This window comes from Onychostoma macrolepis, chromosome 24 (assembly GCF_012432095.1).
Source record: "Onychostoma macrolepis isolate SWU-2019 chromosome 24, ASM1243209v1, whole genome shotgun sequence".
NCBI classification, from domain to species: domain Eukaryota; kingdom Metazoa; phylum Chordata; class Actinopteri; order Cypriniformes; family Cyprinidae; genus Onychostoma; species Onychostoma macrolepis.
The window spans coordinates 2,551,877-2,573,972 of record NC_081178.1 but is presented as its reverse complement, the minus strand read 5'-3'; the positions used below and the strand labels follow the sequence as shown (position 1 = coordinate 2,573,972).

The 22,096-nt window shown below is 38.3% G+C and overlaps 1 pseudogene and 1 gene segment (V, D, J or C); one reads left to right on the top strand and one right to left on the bottom strand.

Annotated features, from left to right (window-relative positions):
* Positions 1–2,990: 2,990 nt before the first annotated feature.
* On the bottom strand, positions 2,991–3,643 carry LOC131533801 (immunoglobulin kappa variable 4-1-like; annotated as a pseudogene).
* Positions 3,644–4,141: 498 nt separating this feature from the next.
* On the top strand, positions 4,142–5,642 carry LOC131532813 (Ig lambda chain C region-like). The segment is given in 3 exon segments: positions 4,142–4,147; positions 4,251–4,302; positions 5,164–5,642. Coding segments are annotated over 3 exon segments (375 nt in total).
* Positions 5,643–22,096: the final 16,454 nt, after the last annotated feature.

Sequence of the window (22,096 nt, the reverse complement as noted above, 5' to 3'; positions counted from 1 at the left end):
ATTTGTAACATTTCATTGATTTTTAATATATAGTATGCAATATTTTCTGACATTCAATTACTTCTGAAAATACTCCACAATTATTCCACAATTACTGGTACATTTAAAAATTAAGAGTCTTTGAAGTGCATGATACAAAATGTTTAATGATACAGACAAAATAATTCTAATTTTGTAGGCGTCATTATCAGACAGAAAAAAATTAAAAATTCATAATTTGAACATTTTTATTAATATTTATGATTGTGAGTCTCTTAATATCTTCAAAATCCAATATTTAAATTAGTTTTCTAAATATATGAATCATGAATCTGCATGTGGACTATGTTTTTAAAATCAGCTTGAGATTAAACTGTACCTTATTATGAAAAGATCTAATTACTGTATGATTTGCTGTATATAATGTCTGCTTCAGAGAACAGATTTATATTTAAAAGTACACAATAGTAATACTGAGTAATACTGAATATTGATTTAACTGGACATATTTTCAATCTTAATTCAGGATATTTGTGTTATATGAATGGCAGCAGTGATGTGGAGTTACAGTAAAGATGAAGTGATTGTGATTTTGTCTGCATTATCACGTCTGCTGCAGTGAAGATTGTAGCTGCAGATGTGAAGAAGTGAGTTTTGTGTGTGTTTGTGTGTTTCAGCTGGTCCCGCAGTGAAGCCCTCCGTGTCTCTGCTGCCTCCCTCTTCTCTGCAGATCTCTGGAGACTCAGCCGCACTGCTCTGCCTGCTCAGCTCTTACTCTCCACAGGGGGCGCAGGTGAGCTGGACGCTGGACGGTCAGAGGTCACCGAGGGGGTTCAGACCAGCGCAGAGAGCGAGCGGGACGGACGCTACAGCCGCAGCAGCGTCCTGAGCCTCAGCAAAGCACGCTGGGAAGACGCACAGCGCTTCGTCTGCAGAGTAACACATGACGGAGCTGCTCAAGAGACCTCGTTCCTCAAGAGCTCCAGTGCTGATGTTTCTCCAGTGAAGAGCAGCAGGATTCACAGCAGTCACGTGATTTACAGCTCAATACTCAAGCAGTCTTTCAATCTGCTGCCATTGCTGTTCATTCAATAAAGCTTCTGAACGCCTTACATTTGTGTTCGACTGCATCATTGATCAGTGTGTCCTTCCTTCACTAAAGTTTCAGCTGCTGTTGATGGATTGTAATAGTTGAGAACAGCTGCGTTTAGCAGTAAATGTGAACTGAAGCTCTTGGGGTTTGAACATGGTCTCTGGAGACGGAGCTGCTCTATTCTGAGACCATCAGAATCACTAAAGCTGTCAATGCAAATCTGATTTACACCAAACTCACAGTTTCACTGTTTGATCGCTTCAACGCTCTGAACTGAACAGTTTCACTTCTGCTCATGCAGTGATGAGACAGTTATGAAGTTTGAGAGGTAGTTTCTTAAGGCACATTTATCAGTATGATTGTAGTACAATCTAGAAAAACAAAACACAAAAACTACCAAACTGTAACAGAGAAAACATTTGTGTGTTTTTGGATTGATTTGATATCAATTCATCTCAAAACCAGAGCATAATTGTGTCAAACCTGTCTGTCACAGGAAAAGTGTCTAATTAAGTGACGCTGACAGCCGACAAAAGGGGACACAATCTATTTTTGCTTATAATAAACCGAAACTGATGCAAAGGAGAGGGGCTCGTGATGACAAGCAAAAAACATGAAGATAAAGGTAGTTGGGAGAAGCAAAAATAAAAAAAGTGAACAGTTACGTCAGGTTATTTATGTCCGTCTCTCTCACTATAAACAGCATGTGGTCTGTAGCACTATAGTAAAGTCCCAAGACAACCCTCGTCCGAACGTCCACTACTATTTATTACTCTGCATTGTCTGGCATGAATATTCCATTCATTCATAAAGAGACAGCAGCGATTCTACAACGGGTTACACTTGAGAGATATTGAGTTAGAAAATAGAGTGAAGTAGCCTATAAGGTGATTTCTCCGATTAACACACACACACACACATATGAATACTCAAATTGAAGAATGTAGTTTCAGGTTTCTAGATTTTATGTTTATTATTATGTCATATACATTTTTGCTTTCTGCTCTTTTTATGTAGATTTCAAGTATTTAAGTTCATATAATAATACATTTATTTCAATCCCTAGCTGAAAAAAATAAATAAATAAAAAATAAAAATAGAAACCATCAATAGAATTTGTAATGCTTTTACTGGTTATAATGGAAATTGTATTGGTTTTCATAGAAATTGTAATGGACACTCTTGGTCTCTACTGGTAATTGGTTGCCTATTATTGTTGTTAAATATTATTATTGTTAAAACCACTAAATCCTAATGGAACAAAAAACACTACAAGAAACCATTATTTAATGGTTTTAATGATTAAAAGTTGATGGTTTGTAATGTTTGTAATAGCATTTGTAGTGGAAACCATTAGAATTTCTGTGATGGTTTCTATTGTTTTTTCCAGCAGGGTCAGCATGGGTTTTGTGATGTTATTTGCCATAAATGCAATACATTGATTGCTGTAATATTGTGAGATAGTAGCGGCTGTTTGTAGTTGTGGTGGACCTATTTGGGAGAAAATCCAGGGCCGTTTTTTACTCCCAGTCCGTCCCACAGCATGATCATCACACAGTGTGTTTGCTGTTATGATCCACGTTTACTGACCAAACTATAAAAATGTGACATGAAATCAAAAACATAAAACTGCTTACCTCAAGCTCTTATCCCTTCCTCTTTCTCCGCTTCCACTTCTTTTCTCAGCACACATGAAAACTACAGTTGCTAAAGTGATTTATCATGCTCTTTGTTTACCACTAGCGCATGCTGATGACGTTTTATTCTTCTATAGAAACGAGGGTTGTATCGTACGAGTCAATATGTGTCATCATCGTACAGTCTACACTCATCGTAGCCAAGTTTATTAGATCCATGTCGCACATTGTGACATCCAGTGATCTTATAGCTAAAGTCGTGCAGTGTGATTTGGGCTTAATGGAGCTGATTTGACTCCTAACTCAGTTCTGAGCTCATGTGTAGTTGCTGTGTTTGTCTCTGTGTGTCAGTAGTGAGTGATAGTGTTTGAGCAGCTGCAGGATCAGTTCAGTCTCTGTGACTCTGACTGACGGAGGTTTTTGTACGACTCTTTATCACTGTGTGAACACTGGACCACTGTGAAAACTCTGACAGTAATAATGTCCAGCATCTTCAGTCTGGACTCCACTGATGGTCAGAGTGAAATCACTGTTAGATCCACTGCCACTGAATCTAGATGGAGTTCCTGACTCAAGCATTTTTACATAACTAATCAGGAGTTTAGGAGCTTCTCCGGGTTTCTGTAAGTACCAGAATAAATAATCATCCCCGCACTATCGCTGTACACATCACTGCTGGTTTTACAGTTGATTTTGACTGTTTCTTCTGGTCGAGCTGCTGTCGTTGAGGGACTCTGAGTGACGGTGATCTGTCCTCTACACTCTGAAACACAACAAGAAGAAAATCAACTCAAAACTTTGACAATATTCTTGAAGAAATGAATTGATATCAAACTTGTGCTCTACAAACCTTGAGCAAACGCTGTGAGAGTCCAGATGAAGATGATGATGAAGGTCATGTTGATGAAGATTGTTGTGTGTGTCAGTGATGAAGTGTTAAACTCACAGCACTATAAACACTCTCAGAGCACTGAAGCATCTGATCAATATGCAAACACACTCCAGATCATTTACCTGAAGACAGGCGCTCATTAACAGACACAAAATACAATTACTAATTAATCTTTCAATATTTGATCTTCTAATAGCCAAACTGTTATAAATTCTATCAGATCATTCACTTCTGAATAAATCTTCAAGGCCAACTTTAGTATATGATCCTGACTCTCTCCTGTGAGACTCTGAGAATATTTTTAACTGTAGTTGGATGGAAACATGACTGTTAATTCATAAATTTAATGTCAAATCCATGGATGTTTCTGCAGGTTTTTACAGACATGAGGATCATCACACGAGTCTCTGTCAATCACTGAATCAACTGAGTTTGATGGTGTCACGTCACACATCATATACAGTAAAATGTTATTTTTTTTCCATAAATTCATGTTCATGCTTTAGTAATAACACAGACTGCATAAAGCAGATGAAGTAAATGAAGGTAGTTTGTGCTGTGAGTGGATGTGTTTGTTGGAGACTCAGTTGATGTGTGTTTGTGCAGTTAGTGAAGCGTTCAGGAGGTTTTTGTTCAGCTGCTCTATTAGTTTGTATCACTGTGGGTCACTTTCGGCAGCGGCACCAAACTGGATGTTGGCAGTAAGTAAATCATCATTTAATATTATTAATACAACAACTGACTGTTAAACACTTTGTTGCTCTCTAGAAATGATCTGTGTTTTCGCTTATTTATATATTTTAATTTTATTTTTAGTTCACATTGAATGTTTGGCAATCAACCTTGTAATGATGGTTTTCATCGTCTTGGCATCTGTGAACTATAATCATATCTGTTATTTCTTAGTAAATTGATTTTATGACTTTTCAGAGCTTCAGCTCTTTTTTTCCTCATTGATAATTCAATTCTAAATGGTTAAAAAGGCACAATGAAATAAAATGTACATTAGTTTGTCATTTTGGCACCACTTTAATTTAATTTTACTTAAATTTTCAGATTAGTGTTGAATTTTACGCTAAGCTGGCAGATATTTTCCAACTGGAAATTCTGGTTGCTTAATTGTATTTTTGTTATATTTGTTATTAACAAATATAACATTTGTTATTAAGTTAATAATTTATTGTAGACGTAATATAAAAGTAACATTTAATGTTTTTTAAAACAAATTTTTGTATCCAGTTTTCTCATGCTGCCATTAAAAATCGTAATGAATTCCTGCAGATACTACGTTTATTCACATCTGATTTTTTATTCTTTTAATAAAAGTGGCTAACAATGAAATTGATAATGAAAATGACTCTTTAAATCAATATATTTCACCAAATGTCCATTGCTTTGCCGATCACAGGCTTTGTAAAAGTTAATTCAGGTGGCTTGCAGTTTAATATTGTAAAAATGACTAATAAAACTATCACTGTATTAATTGTTCATATATTTTTTCTGAATCTGAGAGGAGAGAAATGCTTTCTTCTTGACTGAGTTGAGTGTTGTGTGTTTGTCAGGCGTCACTCGTCCTAAAGTGAGCGTCCTGCCGCCCTCCAGTGCAGAGATCTCCTCAAAGAAGACAGCGACACTGGTGTGTGTGGCCAGCAAGGGCTTCCCGTCAGACTGGAGCCTGAGCTGGAAGGTGGACGGGAGCAGCAGGTCTCAGGAGAGCAGCGCTGGGCTCCTGGAGAAGGACGGTCTGTACAGCTGGAGCAGCAGCCTGACTCTCTCTGAGCAGGAGTGGATGGAGAGCGTCTCAGTGAGCTGTGAGGCCACACGGAGCGGCCAGCCTGCGCTCACTGGACACGTGACGAGACAGCAGTGTTCAGAGTAGATCTGCTGCTCTTCTCACTCATGTCTCACATGGAGACTAACAGCACATGAGCGACTCCTTCATTCTCCACATCCAGCTTCAGTCGCTCTCATCTGCAGCTGCTCCGCTTTCTGTGCTTCGTACAAGACTATATGTGTGCTTTATCATTCAGTCGTGATTTTAATAGTTAAGTCAATAAAAAAAAATTGTATTTGAGTTCTTCTGTGTCATTTTTGTTTCAGGTGTTTCATTGGATCAGAGCTTTAGCTCACACTTTATAAATAATCTTCACTAAATGGAGCATGAAAACACCTGCAGATTCATGATGAAACAAGAACATGTGGCCAAATTATGAACATCACAGATATAATATTAGATAAATTTAATAAGATTAAGAGTGTTATAGATTCATTGAAGTATTTTTAGTGTGATATGAATGCTTAATGCTATACAGTATATTATATTTAAAAACTGAAAATCTGCACTGTTGAGTGCGTGATAGTGTTTGAGCAGCTGCAGGATCAGTTCAGTCACCGTGACTCTGACTGACGGAGGTTTTTGTACGATTCGTAATCACTGTGTGAATATTGAATCACCCTTACAAACATCATGAGAATTAGTTCGGCAATGGTAACTCATACAGTAATAATGTCCAGCATCTTCAGTCTGGACTCCACTGATGGTCAGAGTGAAATCACTCCCAGATCCACTGCCACTGAATCTAGATGGAGTTCCTGACTGGAGGACGTTAATTAGATAAATCAGGAGTTTAGGAGCCTCTCCAGGTTTCTGTAAGTACCAGGATAGAGGCTGAGAACCCCAGCCATAGTGGACTTCAGGGCTGGTTTTACAGGACAAGGTAACTGTGTCTCCTGGATGAACAGGTTTCACTGCAGGCGTCTGTGTGATTGTCATTTCACCTCTTGATTCTACATTAAGAAAAAAATAAAATAAAAACATTTAGAATTATACGTGTTGAAGGACAATTTTTAAGAACAGACGATCAGTTAGAATAGAGTGTGTTTATTTCTTCACCTGTGAAACAGCAGCTAGTGAAGATCCAGATGAAGATGGTGATGAAGCTCATGGTTGCTGTTGGTTCAGATTCTCAGAGTTCAAACTCAGAGCTATAAAATCTCCTGAAGCTTGTGCTGCAATGCAAATCATCTCTATGTAAATCTGTGTACGGGTTACAGCAGATGATGCATGTGAAACCTGCATGTTTTTACAACCAGAATTCCAGAAATGTTGGGATGGTTTTTAAATTTGAATAAAATGAACACTAAAAGAGCTTCAAATCACATGAGCCAATATTTTATTCACAACAGAGCATAACATAACAAATGTTTAAACCGAGTACTCCACAATCTTTTTAGGCACTAAAATGATCAAATTCCTTAATTATACTAGAGACTGAATCATCAAAGTGATCTAAATATAGAATAATATCATCAGCGTACAATGAAATACTATGATTATGATCATGAATCTTAATCAATACTTCAGATTTCCTGATGGCTTGTGCTAAGGGTTCAAGAGATAAGCAAAATAATAAGCGGGAAAGCGGACATCCCTGCCTCGTTCCCTGCTGTAAAGGATAACATTACCAGTCAAGACTGATGCTGCAGGTGAGTGGTATAATGTCTTAATCATAGAAATGAAATGTTCACTGAAGCCGAAACATTGCAGAACTGCCCACATATAATTCCACTCTAGCCTGTCAAAGGCTTTTTCTGCATCAAGTGAAAAGACCGCACAAGGGGTCGGGTGGGAGTCTGCAAAGTCAAGAATATGAAAGAGTCAACGTATATTGTTAGACGCATTGCGCCCCTTGATAAAACCGGTTTGGTCCTCCTTGATCAATGGATCTTTCCCTTTTTTAAGAAGTAATGATATCAATGATGTTTTGATCTCTATGAAATACACCATGTTCATTTACAAAACTAAATGAATTAAGCATAAGTGTCCCTACCAAATCCCAAGTTTCTAAATATAATTCAGGGGGGAGACCATCTAGACCCGGAGATTTGCCCTTTTGAAGGTTTTTTAGAGAGACGTGGAGCTCCTCCAAACTTAATGGGGCCTCCAAAGATTCTTTATCCATCTGTGAGATTTGAGGCAGTTCCAATTTATCTAAATACTGCTTACAAATTGGTTCATCAAAATCTGTTTCAGCTTTATACAGATTTGAAAAACCTTTAATATGTTGTTAATTGCCGCAGGGTTCATGGTGACCTGATCATCCAATGATTTTATTGCGCTAATATATGCCTTAGACTCGCATTCTTTCAACCTAAGGGTCAACAGGTGACTAGGTCTCTCTGACTCGAAATAATATTTTTGCCTAGTCCTATGTAAAATAAATTCTGCCTTTGAGTGTGAAAGTAAATCATATTCTTTTTTTAAAGAAGACAGCTGTGTAGCCTGTTGCTTACTAAAATGTTGTTTTTGTAGGTTTTGTAATGATTGGATTTTATTTTCTAATTTTGTAAACTGGTGAATTTTCGCTTTGGCAAGAGTAGAAGAGAAAGATATACAGAAACCTTGTATGGCACACTTAGTCGTTTCCCACAGTATTTGAGGATCCACATCAGAGGGCATATTAATTTCAAGAAATTCCTTTATATATTCTTTTAGAAAAGTAATGAAAGTCTGATTACTTAATAATGATATGTTAAAGCGCCATCTAGGGGATTTGGCTTTATTATCGGAAAGAGGAATATTGCATAACACAGCAGAATGATCAGATAATAAAATTGGTAATATAGAGATGGAGGAATTAGACAAAATTAAAGATGGGCTGAGAAATATGTAGTCTATCCTAGAGAAAGTCTTATGTCTATTAGAAAAAAAGTGAAGTCCTTAGATTTAGTATTCTGAATTCTCCAAAGATCGATTAAGTTGAGCTCCGTGATAAATTTATTCAGTAATTTAGAAGATGGATTGGCTGTTGTATCAGATTGAGATTTATCCAAAACAGGATTTACGACAGCATTAAAATCACCACCCACCACTAGAGGGCAATCAGTCTGCTCAAGTAATGTTTTGGAAACATTTGTAAAGAATTCACTGTCTGTCTCATTCGGACCGTAAATAGAGACCAATGCTAACCTATTATTTTGTATTTTGCAACGGATAAAAACAAATCTACCCTCCTCATCACTTCCGATGTGTTCAATTGTTAAATGTAACTTCCTGTTAACAAGGATAAGCACCTCCTTAATTTTATTAAGAGCGCAGAAGAAGGCTGCCAATTTATAATACTTATTCTGGAAACGTGCCACGTCAGATTGTTTTAAATGTGTCTCTTGTATCTTGTATCATCGATTTTCGATATAAATATTCACAAGTATGTTTCACAGCAGAATTTAGGCCATTCACATTCAGTGATAAAATATTTAGAGTATGCATTGAATATTCATAATCCTAAAACTGTATTCAGTAAATGAAGAAAACCAAAAGCACTCCTATTCTGCAAATAACATGTAAACGCTGGTGTGCATTCTAGATACCAAACCAACTAGATGAAAAATCCTTTTAGAAATAAGGTAAAGTAAATAAAAGTATGAATATATGTTGTGAAAAATAAAAGCAACACAGAAACTGAAACAACAAATAACTAAGAAACAACTCAAACTGCACAGTACCGAGAACGTAGGCCTGATTGAGCAACAAAAATGGTGATGACCGGTCCACTTCAACGCAAGACATGTCCCCCAGAAGGCCCACGTAGCCAAAAATTATTGTAATTAAACCTACTCTCCATTGGACCCCTCCAAAAAAAAAAAAGACAGCTGTGCCGGATAAATAGGAACAATATCCCAGGAGGAGAAATATCTCAGCTGGACTCGCCTCCATCCCGGTCATTAAGTTCCTCTCGCTGGGCCAAAGAGATGGTGGCCGCTGTTTTCCCGTTGCTTGTAGAGCCACAGCATATGTCTTCATCTGTGACAGGGAGCTGATAAAATCCTCCGCTTTCTGAGGAGAGTCGGACATCATCTGCTCACCTTTGTGCCGTAGTTTAATCACCGCCGGATAGGTGAGGAAGGGCTGGAGACCAGGTGCTGTCATCTTCTTCAAGACTGGATTAAAGCTCTTTCTCCTGGTAGTTGTGGCTGGACTAAAGTCGGGAAAAAATAGTAGCGTGACATTGTCCTGCGTGCATTTCACCGGATATGCCCGCCAAGCACCTTTCAGGATTGGCAATCTGTCATGCCATTTTAGCACACGGAAGATGAGAGTGTGCGGCCGATCTGAGTTTTTCCTTCTGTCATACACGCGATGGTCCCGGTCAATCTCGATGTCACGGCCTTTCAGGGAAGGGATCCACTTGGCAAGATTAGCTCTGAGGAAACCAGCTGCATCGGAGCCTTCTGCCCCCTCCAGCAACCCCACCAGCCGCACGTTATTTCTCCTGCTCCTATCCTTAATATCCGTCATCTTCTCGGTGAGTTGCTCCAGCTGATTTCTTAAGTCCGTGACTGTCCTCCTATCCTCACGTGCAGCTGCTTGAACAGAATCGACCCGGTCACGTGTCTGTTTCGCCGCACTAGCTAGTGCCTTAAGCTCCGCTCTTAGCTCTTTAACAGAATTGTTGGTCGCTTGTATGTCCGCACGCAGGTCACGCAATGCTAGGGTCAGTACAGAGTCTACCGCATCTCTTACTGTCGAGGCCACAACCGAATCCAAAGTGCTTTGCTGCTCTTTTAGTGCTAGCTTGATACCGTTAGCTATAGCACCATCAAAATCCTCTCTGGAGGGGGGATCACGTGACCCTTCGACGGCGATGCAAGCTTAGTCTTTCGCTCTGCTCACTTTGCCACATATTGTATGATCCTGTCAGTAAAATTTGAACCACTCTGCATTGGACCCATCATGAGTGCTAAGGCAGACAAAGGGGATCGGAAAAGAGAGATTGAGCAATCGCCAATGAAGAAAAAATTCAGAGATTCCGCCATCTCCAGAGAAGACCTCGACGATGCTATCGCTAGCCGTATTGAACTAGCATTTAAAGAGCAGCAAAGCACTTTGAATTCGGTTGTGAATTCGGCAGTAAGAGATGCGATGGACTCTGTACTGATTCCAGCATTGCGCGAACTGCGTGAGGACATACAAGCGACCAACAAGTCTGTTAAAGAGCTAAGAGAGGAGTTTGAGGCCATAACTACAGCGGCGAAGCAGACACGTGACGCTGATTCTGTGCAAGCAAATGCACGTGAGGCTAGGAGGGCAGTCACGGACGTGAAATCAGCTGAGCGACTCACCGAGAAGATGACGGATATGGAGGACAGGTGCAGGAGGAACAACGTGCGACTGGTGGGGCTGCCAGAGGGGCTGAGGGATCCGGCGGCTGGTTTCCTCAGAGTTCATCTTCCCAAGTGGATTCCTTCCTTGAGGGGCGTGACATTGAGATTGACCGGGCGCACCGCGTGTATGACGGAGGAGAGGCTCCGATCGCGCGCACTCTTATCTTCCGTGGTACTGAGATGGCATGACAGAGCAGATATCCTGAAGGGTGCTCGGCAGGCCTATCCGGTGAAATGCGCACAGAACAATGTCACACTACTATTTTTTGCCGACTTTAGTCCAGCTACAGCGATCAGGAGAAAGGCATTTGGTCCGGTTTTGAAGAAGATGACAGCGCTTGGCCTCCAGCCCTTCCTCATCTATCCGGCGGTGGTTAAACCACGGCACAAAGGGGAACAAAAAGCTTCGATTCCCTCAGAAAGCGGAGGATTTTAACAGCTCCCTGTCTCAGCAGAAGACATATGGCGCGGCTCTGCGGGGCGGCGACGGGGGAACAGCGGCCGCTGTCTCTCCGGTCCAACGGAAGGAACTTGATGGCCGGGATGGACATGGTCCTAGCTGCCCAGTAGGGGATGGTGGTAGGATGGACATGGACGCTTGCTAACTCTATTTTTTGCTTTTTCTTCTCTCCTCTCTACTACCGAGATATTGTCCCTATATATCCGGTACAACGATCTCGTTGCTGGTAAGACTGACACTCCTTTTTTTCTCTCTCTCTCTTTTTTGGAGGGGACTAATAGGTTTAATTAAAAATATTTTTTGGCTGTGTGGGCCTTTCGGGAGACATGTCTTGCGTTGGAGTGGATCGGTCACGAACCATCACTATTTTTGTTGCTCAGTCAGACCTATGTTCTCGGTAATGTGCGGTCTGAGTTGTTCCTTGTTTATAGTTGTTGGTTGTTCAGGTTTTTATGTTGTTTTTACTTTTTACAACAGACATTTATACTGTTATTTATTTTATCTTATTTCTAAAGGGATTTTTCATCTAGGAGGTTTGGTATCTAAAATGCACATCAGTGTTTACATGCTACTTACAGAATGGAAGTGCTTCTGTTTTTTTTCATTTATTGATTACAATTTTGGGATTATGAATGTTCAATGCATACTCTAAATATTTTATCACTGAATGTGAATGGTTTAAATTCTGCTGTTAAACGAACCCGTGTGTTAGAATATTTACACCGTAAGTCTATTTCCTGTGCCCTAATTCAAGAGACATTTAAAACAATCTGACGTGGCACATTTTCAGAATAAATATTATAAATTAGCGGCTTTTTCCTGCGCTCAAAATAAAACTAAGGGGGTGCTTATCCTTGTTAATCGAAAGTTAAATTTAACAATTGAACACCTTGGTAGTGATGAGAAGGGTAGATTTGTTTTTATCCGATGCAAAATATATAATAATAGGTTAGCATTGGTCTCTATTTACGGTCCGAATGAGACAGACAGTGCTCCTTACACAGATTTCCAAAACATTACTTGAGCAGACTGACTGCCCATTAGTTGTGGGTGGGGATTTTAATGCTGTCATAAATCCTGCTTTAGATAAATCTCAATTTGATACAACAGCCAATCCATCTTCTAAATTACTGAATAAATTTATCACGGAGCTCAACTTAATCGATCTTTGGAGAATTCAGAATACTAAAGCTAAGGACTTCACTTTTTTTTCTAATAGACATAAGACTTTCTCTAGGATAGACTACATATTTCTCAGCCCATCTTTAATTTCGTCGAATTCCTCCATTTCTATATTACCAATTTTATTATCTGATCATTCTGCTGTGTTGTGCAGTGTTCCTCTCTCCGATGTTAAAGCCAAGTCCCCTAGATGGCGCTTTAACATATCATTATTAAGTAATCAGACTTTCATTACTTCACTAAAAGAATATATTAAGGAATTTCTTGAAATCAATATGCCCTCTGATGTGGATCCTCAAATAATGTGGGAATCGACTAAGTGTGCCATACGAGGATTCTGTATATCTTTCTCTTCTACTCTTGCCAAAGCGAAAACTCACCAGTTTACACAATTAGAAAATAAAATCCAATCATTGCAAAACCTACAAAAACAACATTTTACTGAGCAACAGGCTACACAGTTGTCCTCTTTAAAAGAAGAATATGATTTACTTTCACACTCAAAGGCGGAATTTATTTTACATAGGACTAGGCAAAATATTATTTTGAATCAGAGAGACCTAGTCATTTATTGGCCCTTAGGTTGAAAGAATGCGAGTCTAAGGCATATATTAGCGCAATAAAATCATTGGATGATCAGGTCACCACGAATCCTGCGGCAATTAATGACATATTTAAAGGTTTTTACATGAATCTGTATAAAGTCAAACAGATTTTGATGAACCAATTTGTAAGCAGTATTTAGATAAATTGAACTGCCTCGAATCTCACAGATAGATAAAGAATCTTTGGAGGCCCCATTAAGTTTGGAGGAGCTGCACGTCTCTCTAAAAAGCCTTCAAAAGGGCAAATCGCCAGGTCTAGATGGTCTCCCCCCTGAATTATATTTAGAAATTTGGGATTTGGTAGGGACACTTATGCTTAATTCATTTAATTTTGCAATTGAACATGGGTATTTCATAGAGATCAAAAACATCACTGATTTCATTACTTCTTAAAAAGGAAAGATCCATTAGATTGTTCCAGCTACAGACCGATTTCGCTTATCCCATGTGATCTTAAAATCTATGCTAAAGTTTTTGCTTTTCGTATGGAGAAGGTAATTCATAGTTTGATCAAGGAGGACCAAACTGGTTTCATCAAGGGGCGCAATGCATCTGACAATATGCGTCGACTCCTTCATATTCTTGACTTTGCAGACTCCCACCCGACCCCTTGTGCGGTCTTTTCACTTGATGCAGAAAAAGCCTTGACAGGCTAGAGTGGAATTATATGTGGGCAGTTCTGCAATGTTTCGGCTTCGGTGAACACTTCATTTCTATGATTAAGACATTATACCACTCACCTGCAGCATCAGTCATAACTGGTAATATTATTTCCCCCCCATTCCCTTTGCAGCGGGGAACAAGGCAGGGATGTCCGCTTTCCCCCTTATTATTTTGCTTATCTCTTGAACCCTTAGCACAAGCCATCAGGAAATCTGAAGTATCGATTAAGATTCATGATCATAATCATAGTATTTCATTATACGCTGATGATATTATTCTATATTTAGACCACTTTGATGTTTCAGTCTCTAGTATAATTAAGGAATTTGATAATTTTAGTAGCTTATCAGGATATAAAATGAATTGGAGCAAATCTGCTTTAATGCCAATTAACAATGTTAAAGTTAATTCTTCTATTCCCTCATTTATCCCTATTAAGGAATCTTTCATCTATTTGGGCATTACCATACATAAAAACATTCATAAGATTGCCAGAGACAATTTTAATAATATTTTAGTTAAGGTCAAAAATGACATTCAAAGATGGAAGAATCTTAAAGTATCTCTTCAAGGAAGAATCTCCACTGTTAAGATGAATTTGTTATCTCTATGCTACCACTTTCTCCCCCTCCAGGTTACTTTAAGGAGATCAGCTCCATAATTTCTAAATTTATCTGGAATGATAAATGCCCCAGAATTAAGCTTACCACATTACAACATCCTAATAGCGCAGGAGGACTGGCTGTACCAAATTTTGAACTGTATTATTGGTCGTTCCAGCTTAAGGCTCTTTATAATTGGGTTGATCCTCAATCTACAGTTTCTTGGAGAGTGATTGAAGCTGACAAGGTTAAACCAAATAGACTCCAAGATATGTTATTTACTGGCACAGGAAAAAAAGGGGATAATTATAAATTTGGTCCGGTTGTGGCCAACTCTATTAAAATCTGGAAAACGGTGGAACGTCGGATAGGAGGAACATTCAAATTTTGTAACAGTACACCTTTATGGCACAATTTTAATTTTATATGCGGAAATCGTCCATTTGTCCAACCCTCTTGGTCCTCTTTGGGTGTAAACACATGCGGTGATATATATGATAACCAGGGCTTATGTTCATTTCAGACATTAAGAACCAAATTTTGTCTACCAGCATCCATATTTTGTCTTTCTTCAATTTCGTTCTGCTCTCAAAGCGTATGGAGTTCCTTGGGCATCCCCCATCTCCTCTCATCCTATGCAAGATTGGATTGCACCATCTGTTGGTCGGCCGTCTGTTTCTTTAATATATAATAAGATTATTGATTGCATTACAAAACCTCTTTCTATTAAAACTATTTGGAATAGGGAATTATCTGACCTTAATTTGTCTGTTGACTGGGAGAGAGTGTGGTCTAATCTCAGTTTAACATCTAAAAATCTGGCTCATCGTCTTATTCACTTCAAAGTCATTCATAGAGCATACATAACTCCTTACAACAGATTTAAAATGAAACTACAACCGAATCTCAACTGCCATATATGTAATACTACATCATCAGGTACTTTTCTGCATATGTTTTGGGAATGTCCTGTCGTCATCAGTCTATGGACACATGTAAACCTGGTTCTATCATCCTTACTGCATATTGATTGGTCTGTTAATCCAAGTTTGTGTGTTCTTAATGATGATTCTGGTCTCTGTATAAGTTCAATGCAAAAGAGAATGTTGTTTGCTGGTTTTACAGCTGCAAAGAAGACAATAATACAAAACTGGTTTACACCGCACATGTGTGGAAAAACATATTGGATCCGTAGCCTCCTGCAAATAGTGACTTGTGAATGTACAACAGCACGAATCAATGGGGCCAAGCCTTCTACCATTGATGCTTGGCAGTGCTTTATCTTTGATATACGTGACTGTATAAAGGAGTGACTTTTATGTTTTTCTTGTCCTTCCCTCTCTCCCTCCCTTTGACTGGACTTTGAGATATTGATTATGTGTCTGTTGTTGTTGTTTTTTTTTTGTTGTTGTTTTTATTATTTTGTATTTTTTTATTTATTTGTTTATTTTTTTTGGATGTTATGTATGAAAAATAAAAAATGTTGATAACAAAAAAAAAATCCTCTCTGGAGATGGTGGAATCTTTAATTTTTTTCTTTATTGGCGATTGCTCAATCTCTCTTTTCTGATCGTCTTTGACTGTTGAAGTACTCATGATGGGTTAAATAGAGAGTGGTTCGAAATTTACTGACAGGATTATATAATATTTGACAAAGTGAGCAGAGCGAGGGACTCAGTGGCGTGCACAAGGGGGGGGGCCCGAGCCCCTGCCCCTTTGAGGTCCGACGGTAAAGTGCCCTTGCGGTCCGATATGACGATTTTTGATCGTGGACTATAAAAATGTCTCCACGATTTGCTTTTTTGAAGAAATATCGTTGTATCGTGCCACAGCACACATTCTATCAGCTGCCGTTCTGGCGCCGCCGTCTCTATGTAACGTATACTGTACAACGCCACATACATTCACATCAGTGTTAACTCAGCGGTAGAGTTACTCTCACGGGACACTGCACTTATTCGCAGTCACCAAAAGTACATTATCTGCATCTGCTTCAAAGACTTACTGGTTAAACGATTCACTCGTGTGCTGTTCTGACGAGCGCCTTTTCTGAGCACATACACCCAAAGCGCGTGCTGTAAAAAGCCCGTCAAACAGCGCCTGATTACTGAACTAAGTTATGTTTTGTGCTAATACTGTCAAAACACACCAGGTTTATGTATAGACTCAGTTGGTTATGTCTAAAATCAGAGGTGGGTAGTAACGAGTTACATTTACTTCGTTACATTTACTTGAGTAAATTTTTTGGGTAACTAATACTTTCAGAGTATATTTAAAAATGGGTACTTTTACTCTTACTCAAGTACACTTTTAGTGAAAAAACGGTACTTTTACTTTGTTACTGTGGGCGACGCTCCTCGTTACTTTATCTTAATGCAATACAAGTAAAAAATCCTTCAATTTATTCCAAACGCGTCATCTACTTTTTTCTGGGCAATGAGCAATGCCCGTTCGCGAATGATTCATTCTTTTGAGTCAATTCTGTTCGAAGGCTTGATCAGACCAGTTGGCAAACCAGTGAATCGGTTCGCGAATCAGTTTGAATGATTCGCTCAGTTCCCTGCCGCCGCTGAGTCGTCTGAAGCGGTTGTAACATCAAAAGCGTTGAAGACGTGGCTTTGGATATATAGTCAGTTGAAAGCAAAGGCTATTGTTTGCTAGCTATGAAGATCTTTATTAGACGAACACCGCGTGTGCTGTCTATGGTTCCACAGGTATAGATTCGATTACAGTACACGATACCACTATGACATTACAGTTTGTTGTACATGTACCTTACACATTAAATACAATGTATAATTTATTCATTAAATAAGCTGTCACAGAGTATTAAATGAACATCCGCCAAACCCGCGTTAGTTCCAGGAGGAATGCCTTTGCCTAGACACAATTAATATTGATATTTTCACAATATTTAAGCTTGCAGAAATAAAGGCTACATTTGTTTACATTTTGCAGAACAGACGGAAGAAGTGCATTTGTTTCGTTATGTTCATATGTTCTGTAGCAGTCATGTGAGGAGTTTTCACTCTTCTCCGTGTCAGAGAAATATACATATATACATTTATACATTTATTATATACATATATACATTTATAATACATAATTAAATTTATTTCAGTGATGCAAATCAGAATTTTTATCAGCTGTTACTCCAGTTTTCAGAGTCCTATGATCCTTCAGAAATCATTAAAATATATTGATTTATTACCAGTGTTGTTGAAAAAACAGCATATGGTGGTTAGGTATGTTTTGAAGCTGGGATGCTGGTTTATGCTGGTCCTTTGCTGGTTTAAGATGGTCCTTAACTGGTCATGTGCTGGTCTTAAGCTGGTCGGACCAGCATAAACCAGCAAAGGACCAGCTTAAATCAGCTCAAACCAGCATCCCATGCTTCAAAACATACCTTACCAGCATATGCGGTTTTTCAACAGGGAACAGTTTTGCTGCTTAATATTTTTTGGAACCTGTGACATTTTGTTTAGGATTCTAAAAGTAAACTATATTCAGTATATGATCCAAAGTAACTAGTAACTAACTACTTGAGTAGTTTTTTTATCCGATACTTTTTTACTCTTACTCAAGTAACTATTCAGACTATTACTTTTACTTTTACTTGAGTAAATATTTCTTCAAGTACTTTTACTTTTACTTGAGTAGAGTTTTTGGGTACTCTACCCACCTCTGTCTAAAATGAAGGTAAACAGCTGAGAGAAATGCATGCGTGACTGTATATTAGATGCGTGCAGGTCTTAAAGGGACAGTACTAAACATGCTACCGACTGTAATTAAAGGGATAGTTCACCCTAAAATTGTAATTCTGACATTATTTACTCACTTACATGTTGTCCCAAACCTGTATTAATTTCTTTCTTGTGCTGAACACAAAAGAAGATATTTTGAAGAATGTGGGTAACCAAACAGTTGCTGGTTCACATTGACTTTAACAGTAGGGAAAAAAATACTATGGAAGTCACTGTAGACCAGCAACCGTTTGGTTTTCCACATTCTTCAAAATAGCATTTATTTTCAGCAGAAGAAACTTGTTCAGGTTTAAAACAACTTTTGAGTGAGTAAATGAAGGTATAAAAATCAAACACTAGCCTATTTTAATTTTGGGGTGAATTATTCCTTTAATGTTAATAAAACACCAAACACAAAGAGAAAAATCACTCACTACTCTTGACTGAAAAACTTTAATACAGTTGCTTTAATAGGAATCAATCCATATAGTGTTTTATTTTTATATTTGTTCATTCAATTTATTGAATGCTCCTGCTAAATACACCTATTGTAGACTACCTGAAAATAAAACACTGTTTATTTTATTTGTATATTATGTGTATTTGTAATGTGTATCTTTGCTCTCATTTTTTAATAACAAAGATAAAATAATGACAACGATTTTTATCTTCACCCACTTTGGCCTAAATATCCGCCATACTTTTTTATATTTTGTTACCTTGAAAGGCTTTGTCTTTATAGTAGGGAAATTAGTTTGGCTGCACTGCTCAAACAGCTTGCAAAACAGAAAATCCAACATGACAAAGAATTGTGATAATATTGTGAATCGTGATATTTAAAAAAAAAATAGTGATATTTTTGCCATATCGCCCACCCCTAGCTGAGGGGGACCAAACCCATACCCCCCACCCCCATTTTGCCCCTGCCCTCCGGAGGTCTGTGCACGCCACTGGAGGGACTAGACGTGCATCGCTGTTGAAGGGTCAACTGATCTCCCTATCTTTGAATATTCATTGATTATTATGGTGAATGCGAGATGGCTGACGCTTCAACATATCTGGAGCAGTCGAAAAGGGAATCTACACATATCAATGGTCTGCTCGTCACTCCACGGATGAGAGGAGCGGAGTCAGCAGAGCTCATTAGGATTTAAAGCAACATGGACTAGAACAGCGTGCTGACAACAGAGCTGATTTTGACAGGGTAAAGAAGGTGTTATTTACACTACCATTGAGAAATTTTAACCAAAGAATGTTATAGACTTTTCATTAAGACCCTAGAGAGTGAACGCGCTCTAACTCATAACACTCGCGCACGTGGAAGAAAACGGACTGTGCTCTACAGATCACATGATTCAGTGGAGAATTATTAGAAATGTTATTCTGTATGAAGAACGTGAGGATAAATCTTTTCTCAAATACCAACGATAACAAGAACTCCACTCTCTTCTCTTATCCGGGATACTCTTCTTCAGTGTTTGTTTACACTGGTTTTCGAAACAGCGTCACCATTCTCACCCTTTTGAGCAACAGCAGGTGCTCAAATCTTATTGGACGGCCCGTGTTTTTGCTTTGCGAAACTGAGAAGATTCGTCGGACTGGACAAAAAAAAAAACATTCGCATTTTCGATGTGCGAATGTTCGTGGTCGGTGTGGAAACATCCATAGGAAGCTGTTGTTTTATTCCAGCGCGTCATTGCGTCCGAAATTCGTTTTGCTTTTTCACACTCAGTGTGGAAAGGCCTTTACACTATTTGTGGCAAGTACTGGAAAGGCCTATATATGCAAATTAATTCTCTGCCAGCAGGAGGCGCTGTTGGAGTAGAGATTGAGGTTTCACCGGTAACGCTGTACACAAAGCAGAGCTCTGCTCACAAATGCTGCTTTATCAGACATTATATGCAAGATGAAATGAAAATGACATCCAAAATTTTCTGAAAACAGTCGGTTTCCATCAGAAATACAATGATATAAAAACACCCGCACTGGGTTTCGATTTTGAAATGTGCAGAGCTCAACCAAGCGTTCTCCTCACCCACCAACCATTCGAATTTCTGTAGGCGGGATTTATCTTTGTGATGTCACAAATACAGGAAAACAACGCTGTAGTCCAAATGAGCCGTTCGTTGTAGTTCTTGACAAGCGATTTTTTAAAAATGAAATATCTCCCTTTGGAGTGAACTTTGAGATTTGTAACTTTGTAGATCGTTTTATGCCCAAACATACACACTACACACTGACTAAAATTCAAAAAGTGAAAAAGCATAATAGGACCCCTTTAAGATCCAACCTGATCTCACAGAATTCCGTGTAATGTTCACAGACTTAATTAACCTCTGAATCTGTGGTGGCATCACGGAATCGCCGAAAATTCCGTGATGGGCTCACAGAAGGCATCAGCCGTGGTCCATGCACGGATTCACTGGTTCAACATAAAAAGAGTGACTCCGATGCAGTTATACTTTCACTGGAGTACCTGACCCCACCCCTACCCTAAACCTACCCAGTTCTGAACAATAATGATGACGATAAATTTCCCAGTATCGCGTCGGCATATTGATACTAAGGGTTTCCATGCGTGTCACTGACTTACATTGGTATCACTTCTGTGAGCCCATCATGGAATTTTCGGCGATTCCGTGATGCCACCACAGATTCGGAGGTTAATTAAGTCCGTGAACATTACACGGAATTCTGTGAGATCACGTTGTAAGATCAGTCAGTGCAAGTTTATTTCAGTTGAAACAGCTCAGACTTACATTTTAGTCTAGGACTAGGGCCTAGTCTGTGAAACTGGGCGATTGTGTTGTAAAAATGCAAGTGTTTACACAGCTTTATTTTCATTTTAATTTAAAATACCGTATTGTCCCGAATATAAGACGACCCTGATTATAAGACGACCCCCCTTTTTCCAGATGTACCTTTTGGAAAAAGGCTTTTTGAAAACCAAATCTTGTTTTTTTTCTCTCTCTCTGTAAAACATTTTTTCTTAAATTATTTTCAAATTGCATATTTTTCCTATTTTAATTTTTGTTTTGAAAGTATGGTAAATATTGGTAAAATGTACCAACAATGACATTGAAAAATATACACTTTTTGATATACCACTGAAATAACAGGTAGCCCATCTGAATTAGGCTATATAACATTTAGGCTATCCATCTCATTGGTAGTAGCCTACCAAAATTTGTATTAGCAGTAGAAGTGAAATCTTATCGTAGTCTTCAAATCTGGGTACTGTCTTATGTTTTAAAATCACTTACAGAGGAAGTTTGTTCCCATCAGGCTAACATGACAGTCAGGACTCGTGCCGCTGTAAGCTTTTCTTTTTCTTTTGTTTTCACTTGCAATCTTTACAACACACATACATTACATATTTCATGGAACACTCGTTTTATGCGTTTTTGGCGCCATCTATTGATGTGGGTGTATTACTGACATGTCAAAGTCTAGACCCTGAATATAAGACGACCGCGTTTTTTCATATGTATTTCCAAGAAAAAAAACATCGTCTTATATTCGGGACAATACGGTACTTTGCATTTTAAAATCAACTTCTAAATGTCTGTTCAGTAGTCCCTATAACATGACGTAATTTAAATTTGTGGTGCTTCTAATTAAAAGATAAAAAGCATTTGCAAATGTTGTACAAAATAAATATCACCACTACTCATCTTTGCACCAATAAAACGTAAAAACAACACTGTAAAAAGTGATAAGTTGACTTAACTTAAAAAAATTGAGGAAACCCGTTGCGTTAAAACTTTTAAGTCAATGATAATTAAAAAATAAGTTAAGTGAATTATCAAGTTCGCTTAACTTTTTTTAAATTATTATTATTTACTTAATAATTTTAAGGCAACGGGTTTCCTCAATTTTTTTAAGTCAACTTATCACTTTTTACAGTGAATGTTTTTCTACCAAATTATTTGTATTATCTAATTATTATTAATATTTAACTTACATTGGAAAGGTTTCAAAAAGCAAAAAGTCTCACGATTTATTTCCAGAACATGATGCATGATGGGATACACTTAGCCTCGAATAGCGCTCCGGAGATAGTGTGGATTTAGTGT